Source organism: Otolemur garnettii, unplaced genomic scaffold (assembly GCF_000181295.1).
Source record: "Otolemur garnettii isolate 467f Iridium unplaced genomic scaffold, OtoGar3 scaffold00101, whole genome shotgun sequence".
Classification (NCBI taxonomy): Eukaryota; Metazoa; Chordata; class Mammalia; order Primates; family Galagidae; genus Otolemur; species Otolemur garnettii.
Genome location: NW_003852496.1, coordinates 3,754,283 through 3,779,141, shown reverse-complemented (window position 1 = coordinate 3,779,141; position 24,859 = coordinate 3,754,283). Strand labels below are relative to the sequence as shown.

The 24,859-nt window shown below is 54.6% G+C and overlaps 1 protein-coding gene across 1 annotated transcript in view; it reads left to right on the top strand.

Moving 5' to 3' along the window:
• Nucleotides 1-24,859, top strand: part of NUP210 (nucleoporin 210) — a 116,057-nt gene that overhangs the window by 83,617 nt on the left and 7,581 nt on the right. The window contains exons 21-35 of the mRNA XM_003796207.3: nucleotides 4,177-4,305; nucleotides 5,745-5,872; nucleotides 5,972-6,107; nucleotides 7,539-7,601; nucleotides 7,820-7,999; nucleotides 10,380-10,460; nucleotides 10,985-11,116; nucleotides 12,083-12,241; nucleotides 15,262-15,353; nucleotides 16,409-16,583; nucleotides 18,111-18,286; nucleotides 19,486-19,706; nucleotides 20,922-21,058; nucleotides 23,498-23,621; nucleotides 24,258-24,404. Of these exons, the coding sequence (XP_003796255.1) occupies nucleotides 4,177-4,305; nucleotides 5,745-5,872; nucleotides 5,972-6,107; nucleotides 7,539-7,601; nucleotides 7,820-7,999; nucleotides 10,380-10,460; nucleotides 10,985-11,116; nucleotides 12,083-12,241; nucleotides 15,262-15,353; nucleotides 16,409-16,583; nucleotides 18,111-18,286; nucleotides 19,486-19,706; nucleotides 20,922-21,058; nucleotides 23,498-23,621; nucleotides 24,258-24,404 (2,080 nt within the window). The remainder of the gene's footprint in view (nucleotides 1-4,176; nucleotides 4,306-5,744; nucleotides 5,873-5,971; nucleotides 6,108-7,538; nucleotides 7,602-7,819; nucleotides 8,000-10,379; nucleotides 10,461-10,984; nucleotides 11,117-12,082; nucleotides 12,242-15,261; nucleotides 15,354-16,408; nucleotides 16,584-18,110; nucleotides 18,287-19,485; nucleotides 19,707-20,921; nucleotides 21,059-23,497; nucleotides 23,622-24,257; nucleotides 24,405-24,859) is intronic.

Genomic DNA, 24,859 nt, shown 5'->3' with positions numbered 1-24,859 from the left:
TGCTGTGACCCTAGGATAACCTCCATGCAGTTCTGTCTTACAGATGGTCACATAGAGCTGTAGCATCCTCCTCTGGGTTGTGGGCTGGGCCCTAGCCTGGCCATGGCTCATCCCTTATAAGGCTGGCACTATGACAGGCAGCATGGCAGGTAGTATCTATGAATTGCTTTTGCCCCAGAAGTTTCGGTGAGTGCCCTGACCCCTGCGGTCTCAGCTTTCCCTTCTTCTCTGGCTTATGCCGAGACGGCCATGACTGCCAATGGAAATCAGCCCTGGTTCCTGCACCTCTTCCTTAACCTGTGGGAGGAGTTCCCATGCAGCGTTGACAATCTGTGACAGGTCCTAGCAGCTCCTTTCAGACGGTGGCTTCCGAAGGACAGCGACACATTGCTGTGGCGTTTTCCAGCTGCTAATTAGCAGCATTCTCATTTTCCTGAATCGCAGAGACAGGAAAGCCCCCGTGGCTCTTCAGTTAGCTTCAGAAAAGATTCCTTTTCTTCCTACGATGCACATTCAGGATCGAGAATGGTTTGTGGGTGTGTGTCAGCTTCCAAGACTCTCCAGAGCCCGGCAGGGGCTTTTATGCCCACACAGTGCACCTGTATAGGGCTGTATTGGGCTGCCATGAATTCTGGTCACACAGCCCCCAAAATGGTCAGGTAGGGCCCTTTGTTTTTACCTGGCTTGCCCCTGAGAGTGTTTACCTGATTTAAAGTTAGGGTTGATTTCGTCTCCACAATTTCATTTGAATTTACATTTCAAAGTAAGTCCCACAGTGTAACCGTGCGATCGTCAGAGCAGGGAAAAGAAATTACTGTGCAGAGAGCATGCACGCTTCTCATTAGCAGGGTCACTTGGGTGTGCATCATGGGCCCGGCATGGTGCTGGGTGCTGGCCAGGCAGGCAGACAGGCCCTGCTCTTGTGAGCCCCAGTCATGTGTTTGTCCCCCAGGTCTTGTGACATGCAGCCGGTCACGATGCAGTTGTGAATGCATAGATGTGTCAGGAGGGAGATGGGGGGTGGGTGGCAGCTGCAGGGCTTAAACTCAGGTGTGTCCAGCTCTTCCCCTGAGACTGACCAGTGGACAGTGGTCCACATCCCCAGCCCCCACCCATGGGAAGGTCTGAGGGCTGGTCAGGGTCCCTGCGGGACATACCATCCAGCACCCACACCCCACCCTTCTTCAGGGCCTGTGACTTTCACACAAGCACGAGTCATCCCCTGCAGGCTACAAGGGCAAGTCATGGGGGGCACAGACCCCCACCCTCACTCACATGTGGACAGCGTGGCCCATCACAGGGCATTGACAGGCACGTTGCAGGAATCAGGAGCTAATGGTGCCAGCTGTAGTCAGAAATATTTATAGGGTCCCTGTGCCTCTACACACAACACCTGTCAGGGTGAGAGTCTGACATGCCGTGGGGCCCCAGGAAGTGGGAGCCGAGATGACGCAGTAGCACCTCGGGGCCTGGCGAGCGACAGTGGACTTCTCACTTGCAGTCCCCCCCGTGAGCACAGCTGCCTCTGGCTCTGTTTACAGCGTCCTAATGAGCAGTAATGCATTTGTCATCTCCCAGTCGATGACAGGACTTTCCCCTTGGCGCAGCATTTGGTGACGTTCTCAGGTGGCACTTTCAACACTTAGAAATTAGAATTCGTTCCGGGCACGGTTGCTCCCACCTCCTTTCCCCCACAGATGTCGTCCCGTATGTCAGTCAGGAAGCGAGTGGGTCCCAGAGGCTTGGAGAAGCAGCGTGAGGTGAGGCACACATGTGGCCTAGAGGCAGGAGCGGGTGTGGGTCCCCGCTCCACCACGAGCAAGTGGCCAAGCTTCCTCAGTGTCCCCGTCTCTAGAGTGGGCTGGTGAAGTATCCTGCTGGGGTGAAGTGAGCTGCCACACGGCGTCCGGCGGGGCAGGCCTGGCCACTCGGGCTCTGTCAGTGGCAGCGTGGCTCCATCCTCTGCTGCTGTCACCTGCAAGGCGACTGGACATCCGTCCTCTGGGAAATCAAGTGGAAGATGAATTGATTTCCTTGCCACCATTTTATGTCTTTGTTTAAGATGTGCAAAATGGTCCTTTTGAAGGAAAGAGGGAAGAAAACCCTGCCCCTGCTTGGCCCTGCGTGGGTCTCTCGGTGGGGAGTGCACCCGTGCTGGCTCCTCGGCAGGAGTGTCGGTCCCAGCCTTGAATTGTGTCTTATTTCTCTCTGTAATTTCTCAATTTGTGGGAAGTGTAATAAGCCAGAGTGAATTGGGCCCAGCAAAACCAGAGACCTGGTGGCCCCCAGACCCTACTCCTCATCCTGTATTTGACACCAGGCTCTGTGGTGACAGCTCAGATCACGTAGGCCGTGGCCCTGCAGTTCCATGCTGGCTGAGAGAGCCACCCAGCCCTGCTCCCCGGGAGGTAGAGAGTGTGGGAGGAGCCCTAAACCTGGGTTGGGGTACTAGTCTGTGCCCCTTCAAGGCTGTGTTCCCTTCTCATTATCTCAGCCTCAGTTTCCCCATCTGTATATTGAAGAGGTTGGTCCAGAATCAGCAGTGAGGGTCCACGAGGTTTGCAGACGTTTTTCAGAATTTCCAAGTCCTTAACAAAGCTAGTTTCACTCTCCGTAAAGCGAAGGGGACAAGGGCACCAGGTTCCTTTACTGAGTGCAGAATTAGGCAGAGCAGTGACCCTGGAGCTTTTATCTGATCGTGACATACACATGGGGGGCCAGTCTGTTCAGACACGGGGTTCAGTCCCGAGGCTTCTGTAGGGCTGAGGACAATCTGGCAGGAAAAGACCAGCTGAACTGTGGTCCACACGAGGCTGACTGATAGATACCCTGTGGCACTGGCCAAGGGAAGTGAGCGGGATGGAGGGGAGCCTGGCCAGTCTGGGATGGGGACACCTTTGTCAGGAAGGATGCTGGGACCAGGGCCTTCAGGATGCATTAGAGCCAGGGGTAAAGGATGGGGGAAGTGTGGGGTGCAAGGCCCCAAGGCAGGCCGGCAAGCAGGGCTATAAGGGGCTGGGAGAATCCAGTGTAGCTGGAGACTGAGCCCAGTGGGGAGTGTGGCTGCCGGGGAGATGGGAGCAGAGGTGGGGCCAGGCCAGCCTTCCCAGGGCACGCAGAGGGCTTGGGCTGGTTCTCAGAACCAGAAGAGTTTAAACTTGAGTGTGATGTGATCATATTTTGGTGCCTCCTTTGGGTCAGATGCCCATTTTTTTTTAACAGATTATTGATATTAAACTTCCAGCTTTGCAAACACTGAAGTTCTTGGTACACATACAGTCTGTGGATGTGAGACCCTAAACCACAAACCGCAAAGCCAGGCTCAGGTGGAGGCATCAGGCAGCCTTCTGGGCTCTCCCTGTAGCCCTGTGACTTGTCCCCACCTGCCAGCCTTGCAGGCTACCAGGTGAAATACACACCTCAGTGGAGTGGAAAAACTATAGCCGACCAGACAAGCATCGATCCTGTGAACGCAGCCTGAGAGTGACTGTGGCACAGCTTCCAGAGGGTCGGGAAGGATTCTTTTGAAGGCGGGATCCCTGAAAGTGGGGGGAGAGAAAAGGAGAATTAAAACGGGGGTGTCTTTGGCAGCAGGAAGACCAGAAGGCACCAGCTCAGGTTTGTTCATTCGCTCATAGCATCTCAGGAGGTCACTGCTTCAGACAAACCCGGGGCTGGGGAAATGAGTGAGAAAGATTCCCAGAGCTTACGAGGGTGTGGTGACCACTCTGGTCCGCTCCTGGCTCCGGTGATTCTGTGGATTCAGAGCGGGACTTTTCAGTGATGTGCCTTTGGAAAGCTGCTGTCTCCTATTCTGCCAGCCTCTGACTTGCGGTTTCACAGAAGACCGTGGGTTGAATCCTCACTCTGCCTCCCAGCTACCATGTGTCCCAAGGCTGCCGACTGCCCCTGCCCTTGAGCAGCTCCCACTTTCCTCTCTTTGTAAAACGTGCCAAGCTGAGATAATGGTTCTCTCTGATCTGTTCCTGCACTAACATCATCCATCCCAAGCCCATCCCCTGGCTGGCAGCAGGGCGCCGTTTGGGTTAGGATTTTCCTTGCCCACTGCTTCTACATGCTGGCCTGCTGGGGCCCCGACCGTGGCATCCTATGGGGTGAAAGTCTGTTGCTGAGGGTGAGGAGCAGAGGGTGACCCAGCTGCCTCTGACCCTGCAGGTTCACCCTCTGCTCCCCGGCAAAGCAACCGTCATGATCCACGACCTGTGCCTCGCCTTCCCAGCCCCAGCAAAGGCCATCGTTTACGTCTCAGACATTCAGGAGCTTTATGTCCGCGTGGTTGACAAGGTTGGTGGAGCTTCTCAACATGGGCCTCTCTCTGCTGACTGGCAGAGCCAGAGCCAGGAGAATGACATGGCTGGGGGAGGTATCTTCCTTGTGGCCTTGGGGTTTTCTCCTGGTTGTGTCCCTCCACCGTGTGGGTCCCCAGGGCTGTCTCTACCTCCTCTGTTCTGGGTGCATGATGCAGTGACAGCTGATGGGGTATTTCTTCATCCCGGTTGACATCCCGCCATGAAGCGGGGCAGTAAATCCTCTCCATTACCCTTGACTTGGGAATTCATGTCTTCCAGCGTGGGCAGGCCAGCCAGGCACACACCTTGCTGAACGTGAATTTTCTCCCCAGAATATATGGTTTTCAGGGGTGTCCAACCTTTTTTTGTCTCTAATGCACATTGGAAGGATGAAAGTTGTCTTGGGCCACACATGAAATATACAGATACTGAGGAAAGCTGATTGGCAAAAAAAAAAAAAAGTCTGTGCATATTTTTCATGATATCCAACACCACAGATAAGCAAAAGATGTCCTCACAAAATTAGCATGTGGCCACAAGCTGCAGGTTGGACACTCCTAGTTTAGATTCTCTGAAGTTTCAGCGGCAAATAAGTAAAACCCAGTAAAGCCAAGCACCATTGCAGCAACGAATAAACAATAGATGTAGGTTTTTCTTTCATGTAAATACAGAATTTTTGTTACTCTAAATCAGGGGTCCTCAAACTTTTTAAACAGGAGTCCAATTCACTGTCCCTCAGACCATTGAAGGGCCGGACTATAGTTTAAAAGAACAGGCAGCGGCTAAGCAGGACAGGCAGCGGTGGCAAAAGCACCCGGCAGGCTGGATAAATGTCCTCGGCAGGCCGCAGTTTAAGGACGCCCGCCTTAATAATGGCGGGAACTGAAGCCAGGCTTCCCAAAGGTTGCTGTCAGGTTCCCATTTCCCTGAGGAAGGGAGGGTTGGTGAGTGAGAGGGGGTATCAGCAGCTGAGCCGCCTGAGTCGCTGTGTCCTCCCACCTGCCTCAGACGCTACACCTCTAACCTTTCCTCCACGGCTAACGTGCTGCCTAGATGCGTTCCCTCACTAAGCATTCCTGACGCTCATTTCCAGAAGTTCCCCTATACTGTACACTGCGGGGTATGAGCTGTGCAGTCAGTGGGCATTTATTGAGTGCCTAGTGTTTGCCTGCAGCTGTTCTAAGCAGTACCTCGTCTCCTTCATTAGGTTGTTAGTTAAGTGGAGGGAGTGGAACTGGTGCCTCTGGGAGTCCCTGCTCCCCACGCAGTGAACACTTGGCTGTCATTTGCTGACCGGCTCACTGTCCGCAGTGCCAGGTCTGTGGTGCTGAGGCTGAGATGACATTCTGGTTATCTCAGAAAGCTGAGGGGCATCACAGGTGGTGGGACTGGCCATTCACAGGCCATTGCTGGGCCTCATCCCCCACGACGTAGGTGGAGATTGGGAAGACGGTGAAGGCGCACCTCCGCGTGCTGGACTTTCACAAGAAGCCCTTCCTGGCCAAATATTTCCCGTTCATGGACCTGAAGCTCCGAGCAGCCTCCCAGATCATCTCCTTGGTGTGAGTCCTCCCAGAGGTTGAGGGACAGCACTGACCCTGGAAGCAGCCTGTCCCGCAGGTCCACCTTGGAGGAGAAGTGCCAGCCACTCTCTGTTTCAGGGCCCTTGATGAAGCCCTCGACAGTTACACTGCCACGTTCCTGGTCCATGGCGTGGCCATCGGCCAGACCACCCTGACTGCGAGCGTGACCGACAGAGCCCAACAGAGAATCAGCTCAGCCCCACAGCAGATTGAAGTAAAAATGTTCCTTTTTACACCTCAGGGATCAGTGCACTGGGAGGGGACAAGGGTGACCTTATTGTGATAAGCTGGGAACTTCAGTGACAGTCCTCCAGGGTGCCATGGAGAGGCTGTTGTTGAATCTGTGCCCTACAAAGTCAAAGGTGGCCCCTACCAGTCCTGGGGTCCTGGAGGCAGCACTGTTAGACTGTGGATAGGTGACAGGGCTGAGAGACTCTTCTTCCCTTTATGACATGGGGGCCACCTGGCTCGGGGGTGGGGGTGGGGGTGCCTTGTCATGTGACCAGGCACAAATAGAACTTTGGTTGCATTTTGGCTCAGGAGCAGAATAACTCTTCTACCATCAGTTCTGAGTCTTAGAACCAGCACTTAGAGGATGGTAGGCACCTGCCTCAGGTGCTGTGTGAGCAGAGGCAACGTGAGGGAAAGGGGTAGGGGGTTCCCAGACATGGGAGCTCTAAGGTCCCTGCACCCTCCCAGCGTGTGATGTGGGGCTGTCTCATGGTCAGGAGCCCCACAAGCCAGAGGCCGCCAAGACATGGTGTCCAAGTCTGCCCACTGGCAGCAGTGTCAAACCAGCCCCTGATAGCATCCTCCCTGGGCTTGTGCCATGCAGGGGCTGGTGAGCTTCATTAATCCATGTTCTGAAGCTGGTGGATGCAGTTTGTGCCTCCAGATGGATGTGCACCTTTCTTTTCCTGGTGACGAGAGATTCATTTCTGCCTATAAATAGCACACCCTACAGAGACTGATCTCCCACACAAAGCAGCGTCCTGGCCAACTCATGCACTCATTCAAGCGCTTCTAAGCTCCTGCCAAACAAGGGACTTGGGAGGCAGTGCTGGGGAGTGGGTGGGGCTTCGCCCTGCTCCAGACATCAGGCCCTGGCATCCCTGGTCTCTGCTTGGGCCCATCCTTGCACCCAGAGTCCTTTGTTCATCATCTGACAAGGGAGGTACTGAGGTAGAGAACTATTCTAAGGCATTCTTTCAGTAGAAGTTATTTCGTGCAAGTTGCAAAGAGGAGTCAGGGAATGCAAAGCCAGGGGGCAGCAGGCTTCCTGGAAGACCTGTGGAACACAGAGGGCAAGGCCTACCTCTGGCTGCAGCTCCAGGCTGGGCTAGAGGGTGTGCCCATCAGGGGACCACAGTTGAGAACTACCGCTCAAAGGGATGACTCATGTGAATTAAAGGTTCTGTTTTCACGGGACTTAGGGTGTGGTGACATGAAGCACAGTCACAAACAGGAGACACCCCAGAGAACCACACACTTTAGCTGGGGGGGGGGGGGTGTGGGCTCCCCAGGGTGGGCCCCAGGCCCTCCTAGTCATGTGTTTCTCTCATGAAAAGTATAAAGTGTGAGTTATACTTGGCCAGTGTGAACTTGGAACACAGCAGTCCCTTCTGTCCTGTGTCTCTCCTCCCAGGTCTTCCCCCCATTCAGGTTGATACCCAGGAAGGTGACGCTGCTCATCGGGGCCACGATGCAGGTGAGAGCCGAGAGGGCACATGTTTTTCCCATCTGCAGCCTGGGGCAGCCCCAGCAAGTCCACTGCCTACTGCCCTGGCTCTAGGGGCCACCTTGATGGTCTCTGTTCTGGGAAAGCAACACTCAGGCTGAGGTACACTGGTGCCCTCTCTCTCCCAGGGGGGTCCCAGACTGCCCAGCCCAGCAGGCTGTGACAGTCCTCTGCTTCTCCTCCCTCAGGTCACCTCCGAGGGCGGCCCCCAGCCTCAGTCCAACATCCTTTTCTCCATCAGCAATGAGAGTGTTGCACTGGTGAGCAGTGCCGGGCTGCTGCGGGGGCTCGCTGTTGGCAACGCCACCGTGTCTGGGCTTGTGCAGGCAGTGGACGCGGAGACTGGCAAGGTGGTCATCGTCTCTCAGGTACCAGATGTGCCACCCGAAACTGGTGCTGGCCCAATGCACCCCCATTGGGGGCCTCTGGCAATGGGAGTGGGTGGGTCGAGGATGAAGCCCTCCTTTCTGGGTCTAGGCTCTGTCTCCTGAGGACCCTCTCCAGGGGTTCTGGTTTTGCCCTCTGGGTCTGCAATCTCTGGCTAATGGCCCTATCTGGGATAGCCCTGCTGATAGGGGAACACCAGACCCCCTGAGGTTGCTCTTGAAGGCTGAGTCTCCCCAGTTCTCCCAGCTGCCCCTTGTAGGCCAAGATCTGCAGCACCCCAGGGATATTCCAGAGTGCAACAATGGCAGTTGTGGTGATAGCAGACACTGCTCTATCTCCTTTAGTGCTCACCGCACCGTTGTGTACTTTCCTACTGCCCCTCTTTGCAAGTGAGCAGCCTAAGGACCGGCCAGTGGCCCACAACCACCATGTAGCAGTTTTGAGACGTGATGAGCCAAGAGCTCCAAGCTCTTGGTCCTTTCATTGGCTCATTTGAAACAGGGCTGGAGAATGTGCCGATGGGAGACACTAGGATGTGGTTGGCTGGGGCACATGTTTGGACTGTGGTGCACCTAGACGTGTGCCCTCCCTCTGGAAGGATGGATAGCTAAACCAGTAGTGTTCTAGCTCCTGTTTGTATTTCCAAAAGAAAAGAAAGCCTGAGTCGTTCACTAGCATCTTTTGCTCTGTCAAAGGCTGTGTCTCTCTGTAGGGTAGGGGACCTTCCTCTTTGCTTTTCTGGGTTGGCAGTGAAGCATGGGACTAAGTTCAGGGAGGCTTCTCCCTCTCTGCTTAGTGGGACTGACCTCGAGCAGGTGAAAGTTGGTATCTGGAGTCTGACAACTTCTTTTCCCAGCAGGTAGGTCCTCTTTGAGCTTCTAGAAAGGAGGTAGGAAATTATCTCCCCTTCTCAAGAAAGTCCCAGAGCTGAAATCCAGGACCTTTGGAGTCTCTCTGATCCCCCACACAGTGACCTGTGGAAGCATCTTGGGGCAGGTGGTTTTGAGGTCCCTCCCACAGCCACAGGGGAAACATGGTCTGTAAGAGGAGTTGTCCTGTCCTGTGTGAAGTGACTGTGGACAAGGCTGTGCCAGAACTCAGCCATTCTTCTCCTCATCTGGAATCAGGCCCGCCGGGAGTACTCCCTGCACTCCTGAGCTCAGAGCCTCTAACTTGGTGCTGCCCTGCGGGGGGCGAGACCTTCTTCTCTGAGACTGGCTTTGATCCAACATTGAGTTCACTGATTTACTCCCTTTTTCGGGCATTTTAGCTCCTGCCTCCATGTTTCCCAATTAGACCACAGAGTCTTTCTGAATCACAGAGGTGGATGCCCCCATCCTGTTTGTCAATTTTATAAAGAAGCAAAAAAGCACCAGGAACATAGAAGCCTGTCCTGGGTATGTCCCAGGGTTCAACAGGGTCCTGGAGAATCACGTTCAGAACCACAGGAGGCCCCAGGTTTTTGTTGGGATTTTTTTCCTCTGAAGAGGATTATGGCCTCAGGAAGTGGCTCCTTTTCCTCCTCCCAAGGGCATAGGTGGCTGAAAGGGCAGCTGGCTGCCTCTCCCTCATGGCCACCCTCCTCTTCGTGGTCTGACCTTGCTCTCCCCACATGGCAGGTTGGAGGAGCATCCAGGGAGATAGAGGGGCTGCACCACCAGCCCCATCTGAAGATGTCTCTTGGAGCCCAGCAGGCAGGAGCTTGGCCTGAGACCTGTGTCTATGCCAAGCGGGTGATTCTGCTCAGATGCTTCTGGTCCTATAGGTCTAATCCAGACCACAGCATCAGTACCCCAAGGCCACAGGCTGGGCCAGAACTGGTAGGAGGAGACTGACCCATGAGAAGAATGAAGAAAGGAAGGGAATGAATGTTTATCAAGCCCAAATCCCAATGCCCAGAAGATGGGCCTGGCATGAGCACATGTCAGAGGGCTCAGGGTTTGAATAGCCTTGCGTTCCACATGAGTCTGCAAGGCTTGAGGAAGCCCGAGCAGCAGGCTAGGGTGCAGGGTGAGAGCCATGAGGTCTGCACCCATGAGACTCTGTGGGCTCCTGCGCTCATCCTTATACCCTGCTCAATCAGAGAGACCCCCAGCCTGGATTTGGGGGGAACATGTCCTGTGGGTGCTGCTCAGCCCAGAGAAGAGCAGACCCACATCCTGGCCCCAGGTCTGCAGGCTCTGAGGACCAGGCCAGGACCCCTGGGGCCTGGGAGAGGCAGTGGCTGGCCCCTGCAGGACGAGCTACCTGCACAGCCAGGCCCCCTAGAATGTCTTCCCTTCCGTGAACACCTCTCAGGGGCCCTTGCCCAGCACAGAGGATGTCCGCGCAGCCAGCCTCAGCCCCACACTCTCTCCCTAGGATGTCGTGGAGGTGGAGGTGCTGCTGCTCCGGGCCGTGAGGATCCGCGCTCCCATCACACGGATGAGGACAGGGACGCAGGTGAGGAGGAACGTCCCCCAGGCCCTCCTGCCTGTGCTGTTCAAGCAGCCTGTGGGGAGGTCTTGGTCTAGATTCTGGTTCCAGAAGAGCTACCTGGAACACCGTCCCCCAAGCTAGCACGCGTTCTGTCCCCCGGCTGCATACTAGCTCCCACCCTCACCGTCCGTCCTTTTCATCCCTGGAGGTGCGAGTTTGCAGTCACTGAGGAGCACTTGCTTTCTTCCCACACCTGCCCAGCTCCTGGCACCTGACGGAGCAGGTGCACCCAGGGCGCTTCTTCTACCACATGCTGCCTGTGTGTCCACACGTGTGGGGTTCATGCAGTCCCCTGAGGCTGTGTCAGAACCATCTCCATGTCACAGATGAGCAGATGACCACACAGCATAAGATTCGTGACCAGGGTCACACAGCTAGGAGGTGGTGGCACTCGGAGTTGACTGGGCAGTGGGCTCAGTGCCTGCTTTGCCTTTTCTGGTGGTCCCGGTGCTGGGACCCCTATCACAGGGCCTCACTTCTCCCCCTAGATGCCTGTCTATGTCACTGGGATCACCAACCACCAGAACCCTTTCTCCTTTGGTAATGCTGTACCAGGCCTGACCTTCCACTGGTCTGTCACCAAGCGGGACATCCTGGACCTCCAAGGGCGGCACCACGAGGTAACCACCTGCCCAGAGCCCACTCCCCCGCCTGTACCAGGACAGCGCCCTGTGGAGTAGGGAGGCTTCCTGTCACAGTCTCCCAGGAGGTGCCACCTTCACACCCAGTAGACTCCTGGCTCCTTCCTGCCCTCTCCCAAGGCTTGTAGGGATCCTTCTCCCAAATGCTGGTCTCTGCAGATGGGGTGAGCAGGGAGCCCTGCAAACAGAGAAGGCAGCCAAACCCGCAGCCTTGAGACAAAAGCCCTAGAAGGACCCAGGTCTCCCCCACAGGCCCCGACCTGCTTTCTGAGATGACGGTGCTGGGCAGCCCTGAGTTTCTCCTGTCCTAGCACAGAGGCCAAACTTGCCTTCCCTTGGCTCTGGGTGGGCACTCTGGCTACACCTAAGAGCTCAGAGCTAAAAGGTGCTGTAGAGAAATTTCTAACCCCTCTGGGTGTTAATTGAAGTCCAGAAATGGGAAAGGCCTTGCCTAGGGTTGCCCAGCAAGTCAGTGGGAAAATGGGACTGGTCAATGGCCACTGTGACTCCAACCTGCAGCCCCACGTGGGCACCTGGGACCCAGGTGGAACATGGGCTGTGAAGCTGCTTCCTACCTCATCTGGGGCAGTGAGGACAGAGACCTGGGGTGTGAGCCAGGCATGCAGATGGGTTTTCCTGAAAGCTACTCAAAGCTGCCTAGTTTAAGACGAATGCCTACCCCAGCTCACTGGTAAGAGGGTCCTGTCCCCAGTCTCTGGGGCCTTCCCCAGCTGGCTTGCATGGAACCAGGACAATGTGACTGACTAGCAGAGATCTCATGGGTCAGCAGACCTGACATGGGTGGGAAGGTGGTAGCCTTGGAGTGCAAGCAGGCAGCCATCAGGATGAGGGCTAGGGAGTCTGCAGCTGCCATCCAGCTCTGCGTTTTGGGGGATACAGGGGCCCCAGGCCTTTCCCTGAAAACATGCTTGATGTTTTTCCCAGGCATCTGTCCGGCTCCCATCACAGTACAACTTTGCCATGAATGTGCTTGGCCGGGTGAAAGGTCGGACTGGGCTGAGGGTGGTTGTTAAGGCTGTGGACCCCACGGCAGGGCAGCTGCATGGCCTCGCCAAGGAACTCTCTGATGAGATCCAGATCCAGGTAAGGACATGTTGACAGAGACTACGTGGGAACAGGCAGCAAGTGGCCCTCCAAGGGGCCACACAGGGATCGGCCCAGGGCTGGGGGCTGGGAAATCTGGCCCCGAGGAGCTCTCAGTCTGCTGGGAGTGATAGAGGAACTCACCACAGTCAGGACTCATAAGGCGCTTGGGAGTCCAGAGGTAGGCTGGGGGCGGCTCATAGAGGACAGGAGGGGCTGACCGGTGGGCCAGGCAGAGGGAAGGGCACATGTAAAGGCCCAGAGGGCAGAAATGACTTACGTGTTTTAGAAATAGCAAATGGTTCTGAGCTTGGAGTCTGGAGTGTGCCTTTATGGCAGGAAGGGGCTAGAGCTCATTATGTCTGAGCTGGATCATTAATTCAATGATGAGTGTTTATTTATTTAACAGACATTCACAGAGCTCCTGACAGAGGCTGGCCCTTTGATACTTTGCAATATTGACCCCTGGGGTCATCAGGTGAAGGCTAGGGGCAGGTGCTGCCACCTGCTGATATAAAGAAGGGCCAGGGGGAGGGTCAAGGTTACCTCCTGAAGGACCTGCCTAACACTGCTTTACAGTTAACTGTTTTGGTTTTGTTTTGAGACAGTCTCACTCTGGTCACCCTGGGTAGAATACCCAGGTGTCATAGCTCACAGCAACCTCAAACTCCTAGGCTCAAGAGATCCCCTTGTCTCAGCCTCCCAAGTAGCTGGGACTACAGGTGCCTGCAACAGTGCCCAACTAGTTTTTCTAATTTTAATAGAGATGGGGGTCTTGCTCTTGCTCAGGCTGGTCTTGAATTCTTGAACTCAAGTGATCCACCCACCTTGGCCTCCCAGAGTGCTAGGATTACAGGAATGACAAAGAAAGACATTTTCAAAGAAAGAAACACCTGTTTGCCAAACCCCTCACCCTGCCTGCAGGTGGGCACATGGACACACACACATTTACACAGACACACAGATGCATACATACACTCACACAAGAACACATTCTTCCTCGTTAAAAATAAAATAAGTTCTGGGGCATACCGTAGAAATAAAGACAGGGCTGTGCAACTCCCAACTTCTCTGACCCCAGCTGTGTCAGTTACTGGCTCTGGGTCTCAGTTTCCCTCCCCGACAGCAGATTGAGTTTGAATGTATCAGAAGCTAGAGAAGCTTCATGCAGCCCGCAGATCTGTGTATATTTTATTGGCTCTCAGGCCTTTGAAACTTTGATTTGTTGTCGGCATTTTAAAATAGGCAGATTCTCTCTAGAAATCTAATAGGCAGCTAGTCCTGGAGAGATGGCAGTTGCCTCGTGGCAAAGTCAGCAGGAGATGAGAAGCAACCCCCACTTTATTTAGACCTATGCTCTCCATTTTGCCACAGGCCTCACCACACCCTGTCGCCTCCCTGACAGTGATACTGAGTATCAGCTGCCATTTGCCTTGGTGCTTGAATGCACTATTGCTTTTCTCATAGTTACGAGGAAAGTGGGGATTCTGTTATAACTTTCCTTCGATCTAAAGAGTGACAAAGAATACATAAGTCAAGAGAAAAATAGGAGGAAACCCATTTGTGACTGTTTAATGTGCAGTAAGTGCTTCTGAGTCAAAGTGAGTGAGGCTACTCCATTCTTGATGCCAGAAGCTGTCTCACCTGCCGCCAAAACCCCACCTAGCTCCCAAAGGCTGTTTCTCACTCACTGTTTAGTAAATACTTACGGAAATAAGCCTGACGAGGATTATTAGTTGTGGTTTTGCTTTATTTTGTTTTTTGGAGATAGGGGCTCACTCTGTCACCCAGGCTAGAGTGCAGGGGCATCATCATAAGTTACTACAACTCAAGTGATCCTCCTGCCTCAGCCTCCTGAGTAGCTGGGACTACAGGTGCATGCCATCATGGCCCCCCTAGTTTTCAAATTTCTTTGTAGAAATTCTTTGTAGGTCTTGCTATATTGTCCAGACTGGTCTTGAACTCCCGGCCTCAAGTGAGTTAATTAATGAAACAGGCCTGCGATCCAGACCACTGAGACTCCTGCCTTGGCCTCCCAAAGCATTGGGACTACAAGTGTGAGCCATAGTACCTGGCCTCAATTAATAGTTTTAGACCTATCTTGCAAATGAAGAAATCTACAGTTTAGTAGACAGACACAGAGGTATTGGAAGGGGAGTTGGATCAGTTTCCTCTTGGAAAATTACCCATCAGTTCAGATGCTATTAGACACTGGCCCAGGGGGTTAGCCTCCTTAGGACTCTTTGGGGAGTCCTCCTGGAATGACCAGAAGCCAGTGGGGAGCTGAAGGCACAGCTTTGACTGCCTAGCACATGACTTCCCTGAGCCAAGCTGGGAGCCACAGGAGCCAGCAGCCCTAAGGGCCTTGGAAGAGGAGAGTTAGGTGATGAGCTCATCAGGGGCCTAACAGAGAAGAGGTATCGGGGGAGGGTCCCAGTAAGTGCTGCCACCAGGGGATCCAGGGGCCATCAAGGGCCTTGGAGCACCTGGGAGTGATGGGATCAGATTCGATGTTATGAGTTCTGACATGTGCTGGACTGAGTTCATTGACACACCTCTACCTGTGGTCCATGAGACAAGACAGGGGGAGCTAGAGAGGGCAAAAGAGATGGAAGGGGGTTGTGCTGAGACTGGTAGCAGAGAAAGGAGGATTTGGGGGGTGACTTCTCCAGGCTCAGCCCTGGCAGAGTTCCACCTGGGCCCCTTGCTTCTGGGCCTGGCAGGTGAAGGTCCCCGTTCCCTGAGCATGGGGGCAGAGGTCTGGGTTGGGCTCCGTGGAGCAGCTCCCATCGTGGTGCACAGACGGGAGCCTGCTGCTTTTTCTCATCTCTCCTGTGACCTCCTGTAAAGGTCAGCCCTTCCCAGCGTGTTGCCAGCCACCTGACAGGTGGGAAAGCCACCGTTCTCTGATCCCCGGGGGCTCTCACTGATAGGACAAAAGCAGATGCCTAGCCCAGACCTGACTCCAGCCAGGACCAGGCTCCAGGACTGCAGGAAGTAAAACTTGCCCTCTCTTCCAGGTGTTTGAGAAGCTGCTGCTGCTGAACCCTGAAATAGAAGCAGAACAAATATTAATGTCCCCCAACTCATTTGTAAGGCTGCAGACAAACAGGTACGTGACTCAGCTCTTGTCCGTAGCAAGGCTGCGCTCACATCCGACACCTCCCGTGTGTCCCTGTCATAGTTGTCAGGAGCTATGGGCTTTTCAGAGCATGTGTGTTGGTGATGGCTGGGGGGGTACTTGCTTGTCCCCTTTATCGTTGTGGGGGACACCCTCCACTCCTCCTGCTGTGAGACAGCAAGTTCTGATGTTTAAGCTGGAGCCTGGAGAAGGTGCTCCCATGAGGATTTAGGGGAGACGTGCTCCAGATGGAGGAGTTCAAGTTAAGAGGGCTTAAAGGATGAAGAGGGGTTCCTCAGGTTAACAGGGGGAGGGAGGTGCAGAAGGAAGTAGAGGCAGAGTCAATTCCATTTCTTAAAATTGTCCAGGGAGGGTCTGTCAGGCTGGGTCTGAGGGAGAGGTGAGGGGGCCTTGCCTTCCCTCCCTGTATTTCCTTATGACATTAATATTAATAAATGTAAAAGAATACTAAATACTGCATAATTTGCCTCCTGCCCAGGGCACTAAGGCAGTAGTTTACAAAATCCTTTCTTAGCCTATTGGGCTCCCTTTTCATGATTGAGGAAACCGAGTCCAGGAGAGGAGACACGCGTGCATACTGCTGTCCGCATGGCGTGTGGGGCCTGGCCTTGGGTTCTGTCTGACTCTAAGCCCCGTCCTCTCTCCAGTACTCCCAGCTCCCTCGACTCAGTAAATGGAAAACAGTGTGCCACAGAAACGATCCTTTACTACCTACAAAGGCCCCAGGTAGCTGAAGACATGAACTCTACCCTCACCGTCTCCATGGGGTGGCCCATAGCAAGTGTGCGCCTTTAGGAGCATGAGAAGCCACACTCTCCTGGGGCGGAGTTTTTCGAATCACTTTTCCCTGGGTGACTGAGGCTCCAGAGAGCTGACATCACGTGGCCCTAAGGCATGGAGGGGCCAAGAATGGGCTCTCTTCTTCTCCCAGGAGCCACGAGTGCCGATTGCTGGGTCTTCTGGCCTTATCCCTGGGCCCCTCGCCACCACCCTCTGTAAAAACAGGTTTGTTTCATTTTCTGTAGGGATGGCGCGGCCTCCCTGAGCTACCGTGTCCTGGATGGGCCCGAGAAGGTTCCCGTGGTACACATTGATGAAAAGGGCTACCTGGCGTCGGGCCCCGTGACTGGGACATCAACCATTGAAGTGATTGCACAAGAGCCTTTTGGGGCCAACCAAACCATTATCATTGCAGTAAAGGTGGGATTGTAGTTTCCCCATTTTGGGGGCCATAAAAGCAACAGCACTGAGATGATATTTCCTCCCTCTCAGGTGTTAAAGTAAATAGACGGATAAAAATCTACAGCTCTGGCCAACAGAGGCAAAGATATCTGGAGAGTATTGATTCCAAGAACCTTGTCTTGTGGGTGGGGAAGCTGAGGCCCAGCGATGCCCATGGTTGGTCTAAGGCAGACGTCCTCAAAGTACGGCCTACAGGCCACATGCGGCCCACCTAGGACATTTGTCTGGTCTGCCCGGTGTTTTTGCCGCCGCTGCCTGTCCTGCCTAACAGCTGACTCATCCTGGGGCCCACAGTCCAGCCCTTCAATGGTCTGAGGGACAGTGTTTAAAAAGTTTGAGGACCCCTGGTCTAAGGTCACAGAGCTGGGATTGGCACACGGCTTCCCGCCCACTGTGCCAGCATACTACCTGCTGTGCCTGGCCAATGACATCACCATGATTATGAGGCCCTGCTCTGGGCCAGCCCAGGGCCTGGGACATGGTCAGTTAGGAAGAGCATCAAATGATGTGCCCAGGACCTGACATGCAAATCATTACATCTAGAACACGACAGACAGTGCAGTGAGGAGAGTGAGGTGGCCCATCTTACCGACAAGGAAGCTGAGGCTCAGAGGGCGACTGATTTGCTCCAGCTTGCCCAGGGGTTGCCAGCCAGAGTCTGCCTGGCTGGGGCTTATGCCTTTCTGTGACGTCATGGCACTCCTCTCTGTGTTCTGTACCCTTAAGGGACAGGACCTTCCCCTCAGGTGTCGCCGAATCAAGTCCAGGGTTCATCCTGAGGGGAATCTTCTTCCCACATCTCAGTATACCACTTTCTGGACCCTGGATGACAGAAAATGCAGGCACACTCACATTTTTGGACTTTGTCTGGGTCGCAGGCCTGTTTCATTAATTAACGTCTTTTGTTTCCACCCTGGTTTTCAGTGACTGAAAGTAATTGACAGGTGATGCTATTTCAGTAACTATGCATGGAGCACTAGCCGTACACTAGACACTGGACCTCTTAACTTGGTCAAAGAAAGTCGTACTTTTTGGCCAGAATAGAGAACCAAGGAATCAGAGAACTAAAGCTGCTGTTTATGGAGCTCGGGTGTTTGGGCTCCAGAAATCCAAATTTCCCTCCCTTCCCTGGTCACTGCAGGCCTGTGACAGCCTGGTTAGAAACCACATTTACAGCCCAGGGGACCTTTTTGCAATTTGAATAACCATCTCATTCCTCTGGGTCGTGGATTTTCACTCTCCTAGGTGGGTTTTCCTGTAGCGAGATGGCCCACTGTGTAGGGGTGTGGGAACCTTATCAACGGGTTGGTCCACTCCTGGGAGCAAGGCCTTCCCTCTTCTCATGACTCCTACTAAGTCAGTCCTGCCCCCGGCTGCTCCTGAGATGGGGACCTGCTGGGGGCAGGGTGTCCTCCTGGGAGGTGGGTTTCCTGGGAGCCACTGCTCAGTGTCGAGTCTTCATCACACCTGCCTGTTGTCCCCCAGGTATCTCCTGTGTCGTACCTGAGGGTTTCCACGAGCCCTGTCCTGCACACCCAGAACGAGGCAGTCCTGGCGGCCCTCCCTTTGGGAATGACTGTGACCTTCACTGTGCACTTCCATGACAACTCCGGAGACATCTTCCACGCTCACAATTCAGTTCTCAACTTTGCCACTAACAGGTGAGGTGTGGGCGATGCTCATTTCTCCTGCAAAGGCCCATGGGGATGATACCCAATCTAATTGATAGACACAACTGAGGGTAATGGAGAGAGACTGGTGTCGTCAAAGGAAGTTGTTTATCACCTTGGTTTCCAAGAGAAGGGGCCTTCCATGCCTTCCCCACACAGGGCCATGGAGGGGAAGCACCACTGGCCTAGGGAGCAGCAGCTGAGCTCAGAGAAGATGCATCAGCTTCGGTTTCAGGAGGACGGAGTAGGGCATGTGTTGGGGCTCCAGGGTGTGCTCCTCCAAGGCCAGAGATGGTATCCAGGTGTCAGTGACCATCCCCACTTGGGCTTCCCATGGGCCCTGTGATGGATATGTTCCAGGGACAAGTGTCAGGGACATTGCCTTAGGAAACAAGCTACGGTTTAGAGTTAGCCTGCTGTTGGCCCCAGCTCTGCCCTCTGTGGGGCCTGTGACCTTGGGTAGGGCGGGTCACCTCCCGAGCCTGTTTGCACACTGTCACGTGGGGAAAATGGCCTGCTCTCCAAATGACAGTGCTAAGAGACTGGTCATAGGCCCTTGGCATCTGCAGAGCTCTGTATTGGTGGTGGCGGCCCCTGCCAATGTGGGCCAGAGGCAGCCCCCTTGGTGCCTCCAGCAGTCCTTCTGCCCTCTGGTGGCAGAGCCCCTCCTAGAGACCCAGCAGAGACCTGGCCCACCACACCCAGGCTGGGTTCGTCCCTCACTGAGCACCTGCCATGTACCCAACACCTCCCCGCTGAGCTTGTTCACACTCAGGCCGGTCACGGGCACAGGGGTGTCACGCTCCCATGTCACGGTGGACGGAACAGGCGGAGGCTGTGCTGCTTGCTGTTCTCACACAGCCAGCGAGACCTGTGACTTCCTAGTGTGTCTGGTTCCCTGCTGGGAAGAGGGTCAGGTTCCTCCCTGGGCCCCACTTTCCCTCCCAGAGCAGGGGGATGACGGTGCTGGCAGTTCCAGCTCAGGGCTTTGAGCTCCATCTAGACAGATGAGCAAGGAGCCTAAGGTCCCTCTTCTGGGGCAACCACTTGGGAAACTTGAGTTGGAGCAACATCTGGGACCTCAGCCGGCAGTAAGCTTCACTCAGCAGAGGACCCAGACTGCGTATCTCCCCCTGGAGTTGGGGGCTTCTTTCTGGAGACTAAGAGCCGCCTCTTTCTTCTGTGCCTAGAGATGACTTTGTGCAGATTGGGAAGGGCCCCACCAACAACACCTGTGTCATCCGCACGGTCAGCGTGGGCCTGACACTACTCCGAGTGTGGGATGCAGAACACCTGAGCCTCTCTGACTTTGTCCCACTGCCAGTCTTGCAGACCATCTCCCCAGAGCTGTCTGGAGCCTTGGTGGTGGGGGATGTCCTCTGTCTGGCTACTGTTCTGGTCAGCCTGGAAGGTAAGAGGGACCCTGACCAAGGGAAACCTGTGGAGTGATGGGCACTTGCAAAGATGGGCAGTGGCCCCTGGTGAGATGCTCAGCACCCCTCAGGACGTGCAGGTGGACCCTGCTGGATGCTCCAGAGTGGTACTTGGAGAGCTGCTACTTGAGGGCTGAGTCCAGCACGCTGCCTGTTTCTTGCAAGTAAATTTTTTTTGAAGCCCAGCAGTGCCTGTGCATTGGAGTATAATCAGTCACTGTTTTCATCCTACCACTGAATGACAGAGGAGCAGCAGCAGAGATCATCCAGGCCACACGGCTCTCTGCAGAACACGCGTGCCAGCCCTGCTCTAGAACACGCACGCTAGCCCTGCTCTAGAACACACGTGAACATGCATGCCAGCTCTGCTCTAGAACACGCATGCCAGCCCTGCTCTGTGCAGTGGCACTTCCTGCTCTTGTGCAGTGCCCTTCCCGTGTAGCCTCTGATACAGAAGCTCCAGCCAGCACACACACGCAATGTGGCTGATGGATCTGAAGAGCAGAATTTGCCGTTTTCATTAATTCTGTGGCAGTTGGCTGACAAGATGGGCGACATAGGCGAGGAGACTTACGCGAAGGCCACCGGCTGGCTCAGTGACTTCCCCATCGCAGCCATCCCTGTATACAGTGATTTACTTAGTTTGTTTTCAAAAGGGCTCCGCTGTTTTTACCTCATTATTTTATTTTAAAAGGAAAACAAATACTACTTTGAAAAAGAAACGAATATAATCTGCTGTAATAGTGTGTGGCTGCTGAGCCCTGTGATTGCACAGATTGCATGATGGGATAGCCTTGTAACTCAGGAGCACTGGGTAGTGACGGCTCTGAGCTTGTCTGTCTGCTAAAAAGGAATTGATGTGGGGAGTGGGGGGGCTGTGCTGCGGGTGAGGGTTTGTGGAGGGCGGGGCCTGGCAGCAGCACCCACACCAGCCAGGGCCTGGGGCAGGTGGCAGGTGAAGCTTTATGTCAAGGAGGTGTCTGGGGGCGGGGGAATGGGGCTCACAGCCACACAGAGGGCAGCTATGGAAGGTAGAGAGTGGGCACCGGGAGGCTCAGTCCCCAGGGTGATGAGTGAGCCCCTGGGTGTGAATCCAGTGAGACAGAGGCTGGCCCAGCCAGCCAATTGAGTGGAGCTTTGGCTGGAATGTCCAGCCATGGGAAAGGCAACTGACACCCAGGGCTTCCCTCTAGGCCTCCCAGGCACCTGGAGCTCCTCAGCCAACAGCATCCTCCACGTGGACCCCAAGACTGGTGTGGCTGTGGCCCGGGATGTGGGATCTGTGACAGTCTACTATGAGGTCCCTGGGCATCTGAAGACCTACAAGGAGGTGGGTTCAGGGCAGCCCAAGCTCATGGGGCTCAGTGACCTGTGGGACAGGGCCGACCCTCTTGGAGGATTGTAAATACCTTTGGGAAAATGCCTATGATTTTCGTTTCTTTTTAAGAAAGATACCCAGTGCCATCTCAGGGGTTGGGAGCTGGGAGCTGTGCATCTGGGATCAGCCACCCATTAAGTCAGGGATGGGACAAGTTAGTTCTCTTTTCATTCCTGGCCTTCCCCCTCCGTGTTCCGAAGGCTCTGACGATGACAGGTAACCTCGCAGGGTTGATTCCTGCTCCCACGCACTGGAGTCTGGCGGCCCAGTGTGGGTGCTTGCCTGGAATCACGGCCGTGGGCAGGGCAGCACGGCGATTCCCTGTCACCAGCGAAGTCAGTCCTCCCCCAGCAAGTCACCTTTTAAGTCTTTCTGGAGGCGAACAAAACCCATTCTCTCTTCTGTTTATCTCCAGCAGAGAATGAATCAATGAGCAAAAGTGGGCAGACTTCCAAACATGTCTCATCTTTAGAGCCAGCGTATGCTTTATCGCATCCAGCAGTTTAACCTAATAGTTTGCATATTGAGTGCTGCGGCTGTGCGGTTTGGGGCAGCCAGTGCAGACAAATGTACCCTGTGACTGTAGCAACAAAGCTGTGCCGTCCCGGAAGGAGCCTCTGACAGTGGGCAGGAGGAGGTGGTGTGAGGTTCAAGGACAGAGCTGGGGGGTGGAGACTGGAACAGACGGTATGGGAGGAAGCAGGGGTCCTGCTGTGGGAGCAGATCATGAAATGAGTGGGCTTCTGGGTAGTTGAGAGTGGGCGCTCTAGAACCAGGCAGGATGGGTCAAATCACAGCTCAGCCACGGGGAGGCTGTGTGACTTTGGGCAAGATAGTGAGCCTCTCTGTGCAACTGTTTCCTGGCCTATAAAATGGAGACAATAGTGCTGGGAAGATTAAGTGAGTTAATGCGTATAAAGTACTTAGACTGGCCCCTGCATATAGCAAATGTTCAGTTGATATTATCTGCTCCCATGTCTGTCCCAGGGTAAAGAAGATAAAGCGTGTGCTAGACTGCTTGGGTTTTATTATTAAGCAAAGAGTGACAGAGGTGAGGGATGTGCTTGGAAAGGTTACCTGGCATAGGTGGAGCAAGAGAGAAAGGGAGTGGCTGCCGGGGGACCAGCCAGCAGGCTGAGGACTGTCCCTGGCTAGGACCATTGGGTGGGTGGGTGACCAACTGTAAGATGGCTGGAGGGGAGGGAGGGCTTGGGTGATTGAGTTGATGAAGGACCTTTGCTGTGGGGGGAAGAAGGTGAGGAGTCTGGGCCTGGGGAGGCAGAGGTGTCTGCAGCCCCTCCGGGTGAGGCTGGTAGGCACTGTGGGGCAGCCCCTCTGGATGAGGCTGGTAGGCACTGTTGGGCAGCTGTGTTTGTGAGGAAGGCTGGAGGTGGGTAGGAAATGGGATACAACCTCCCGCCCAGAGGTTGTCATTGAAGCCCTGGGGGTGGGGGCAGCACCCAGGCTTGTGCAGGGCAAGAGAGGGTTGGGAAGGCCTTGGGCCTCTCCTTGGAGGGGGAGGAGGAGCTGGGAGAAAATTGTAGCTGGAAGACAGAGGAGAAAGACCCAGGCAAGGGGTGAGTGCAGCCTCTGATCAGTCCCTCAGGGTGGATGGTAGGAACTCATGGAGGTGGGGGGCTTGGCAGTGCAGGCGTCAGACCCAGTCACTAAGGTCCTGCATTAGCCACAGCCTGGGAGCTGTGGGGGCTACCGGAAGGACTGAGACCCCATCCCTGCTCTCCAGGAGTTCACATCCTGGTAGAAACCAGGCCTGTGGGAAGCAGAGAGTGCTCCTGCCTGCTGACAGAGTGGTGTTTCCCAACTGGGCAAGGTGGCCTTGGGCCTGAGGGGCAGACACTACTGGCCTCTGCAGAGGAGGATGGGGGTCCTGGCAGAGGGAGCACAAGAGGCCTGCATCCTGAGGAGGTCTGGGGCTGGGCTGGAGAACCTACTGGGGGAAATCTGGGCCATCAGGGTCCTGGGGCCTTCACGACCTGGGCTGCAGGAGGTTCACGTTTTGGTCATGTGGACTCACTCTGACCAAATGACAAGAAAGAAAAATGGATCGTTCTCTCTTTTTCTGCGGGATTAATTAGCCAAATTCATGAACAGAGAACAAATCGTGTCACAGAAGTCAAAATCCACAAAATCTGCAGAGCACCCAGCCCAATAAATGAATTTAGCTCCCTGCCCTACTTGTGGGAGAGGCAGCTTGTCCAGTGTGAGGACACCGGACAGTGAAGTCTGACCAGCCTGGGGTTGAGGCCAGCTCTGCCGAGTTCCAGCAATACATTTAGGCTTTGAGCCTCAGTGTTATCACCTGTGAAATGGGTCACACTGTGCCTTTGCAAAGGTGGGTATTCAGTCCAGCTGCCTTGGCTCCCTCCCCAGATGGTGGTTGGTGTCCCTCAGAGGATCGTGGCCCTTCACGACCATCCCATCCAAACCAGCTACCAGGAGGGCACAGGCTCCAAGGTGATTGTCACCGTGGGAGACAGAAGCTCTAACCTGAGAGGTACAGAATGAGGGGGCTCGGTGGCCCTTAGAAAACCCAGTGAGACTCCAGGGAGCAGGGAGGTGGCTTCTTGTGCCCTCTGAGGAGGCTGTATCAGCTTTTCTGGTTCAAACTCACACCAGCTCCAAGAGAGAGCATTTAACCCCTTCTTCCACACCATTCACTCTTTTAGAAATGTGAGTCCTCCCAAGCCAAGCTAGTGAAAGGTACCGTCATGTAAGAGGCCAGCTCCTGAAATCGCCTGTTTCTGAAATGGAGATGGAACTTCAGCCCTAGGGCACCAGAACAAAGAAAGCCACAGTTTATCACTATTCATCCCAGAACTAATGACTTAGCAGGACTCCCCGGACAGGCCATGCCTCTGGATGCACACTCTAGAGCAAAGGCTGAAGTTCTGATCTGACACTCCCTGTGATTCTTATGTATCGTTTACCCTTGGCTTTTTATCAACTGTGGCTCCATATCCAAGCTCTGGGCAGCCCTGGGGCCCTGCACGAAGGGCACATGGGTGCAGCTTCCTTTCTTGGCCCAGCCAGCCTTCTGGGGCCTGCTCTCTTCCCAGGGGTTTGGGTCTCCTGGGCCTGGACATGGTGGCTGGTGGACCTGGCCACACCCTCTCACTCCCTCTCCCTCTAGGCAAGTGCTCCCCAGCCCAGATGGAAGTCATCGAGACCTTGCGCCCGGAGTCCCTCCTTAGCTGCCAGCTGCAGTTCAAGCATCCTGTCTTCGACTTCCCAGCACGTGATGTTTTCACTGTGGAGCCAGGCTTTGACCCTGCTCTGGGTAAATTTGCAAGGATTTGAACATGAAAATGGACATGCAGAATCTTTGCCTTGTGGACATCTCGGGTCTGCTGCGTGTTCACAGTGGCCATATGTCCAGGGGAGCAGGGGTTATTAAGAGCCCACTCAGGGATTGACATGAAGGCCCTGGCCTCTGTGGCTGCAAGTGGCCACCAGGAGGAGTTGGCCCTCCTGAGCTGGGTCATGGCCATCCTCTGTAACCACCTACACCTTACAGAATGTTCAGAATGGAAACCCCTGGTCAGCATCCTCCTCTGTCATTCCTGCTGTCCTGCCTGTGGGTGTTGAGGCTCCTCTCTAAGTCTCCTCCCCCTGAAATGGGGATAATGGACAGCAAATGAGAGGAAGCCGGGAGTGTCCTTACTAGATGGTCAAGGGCTGTACTGCAGGCCGGAACATAGCTGCTGCATGGCTGGGAGACCAGCACGGTGGAGC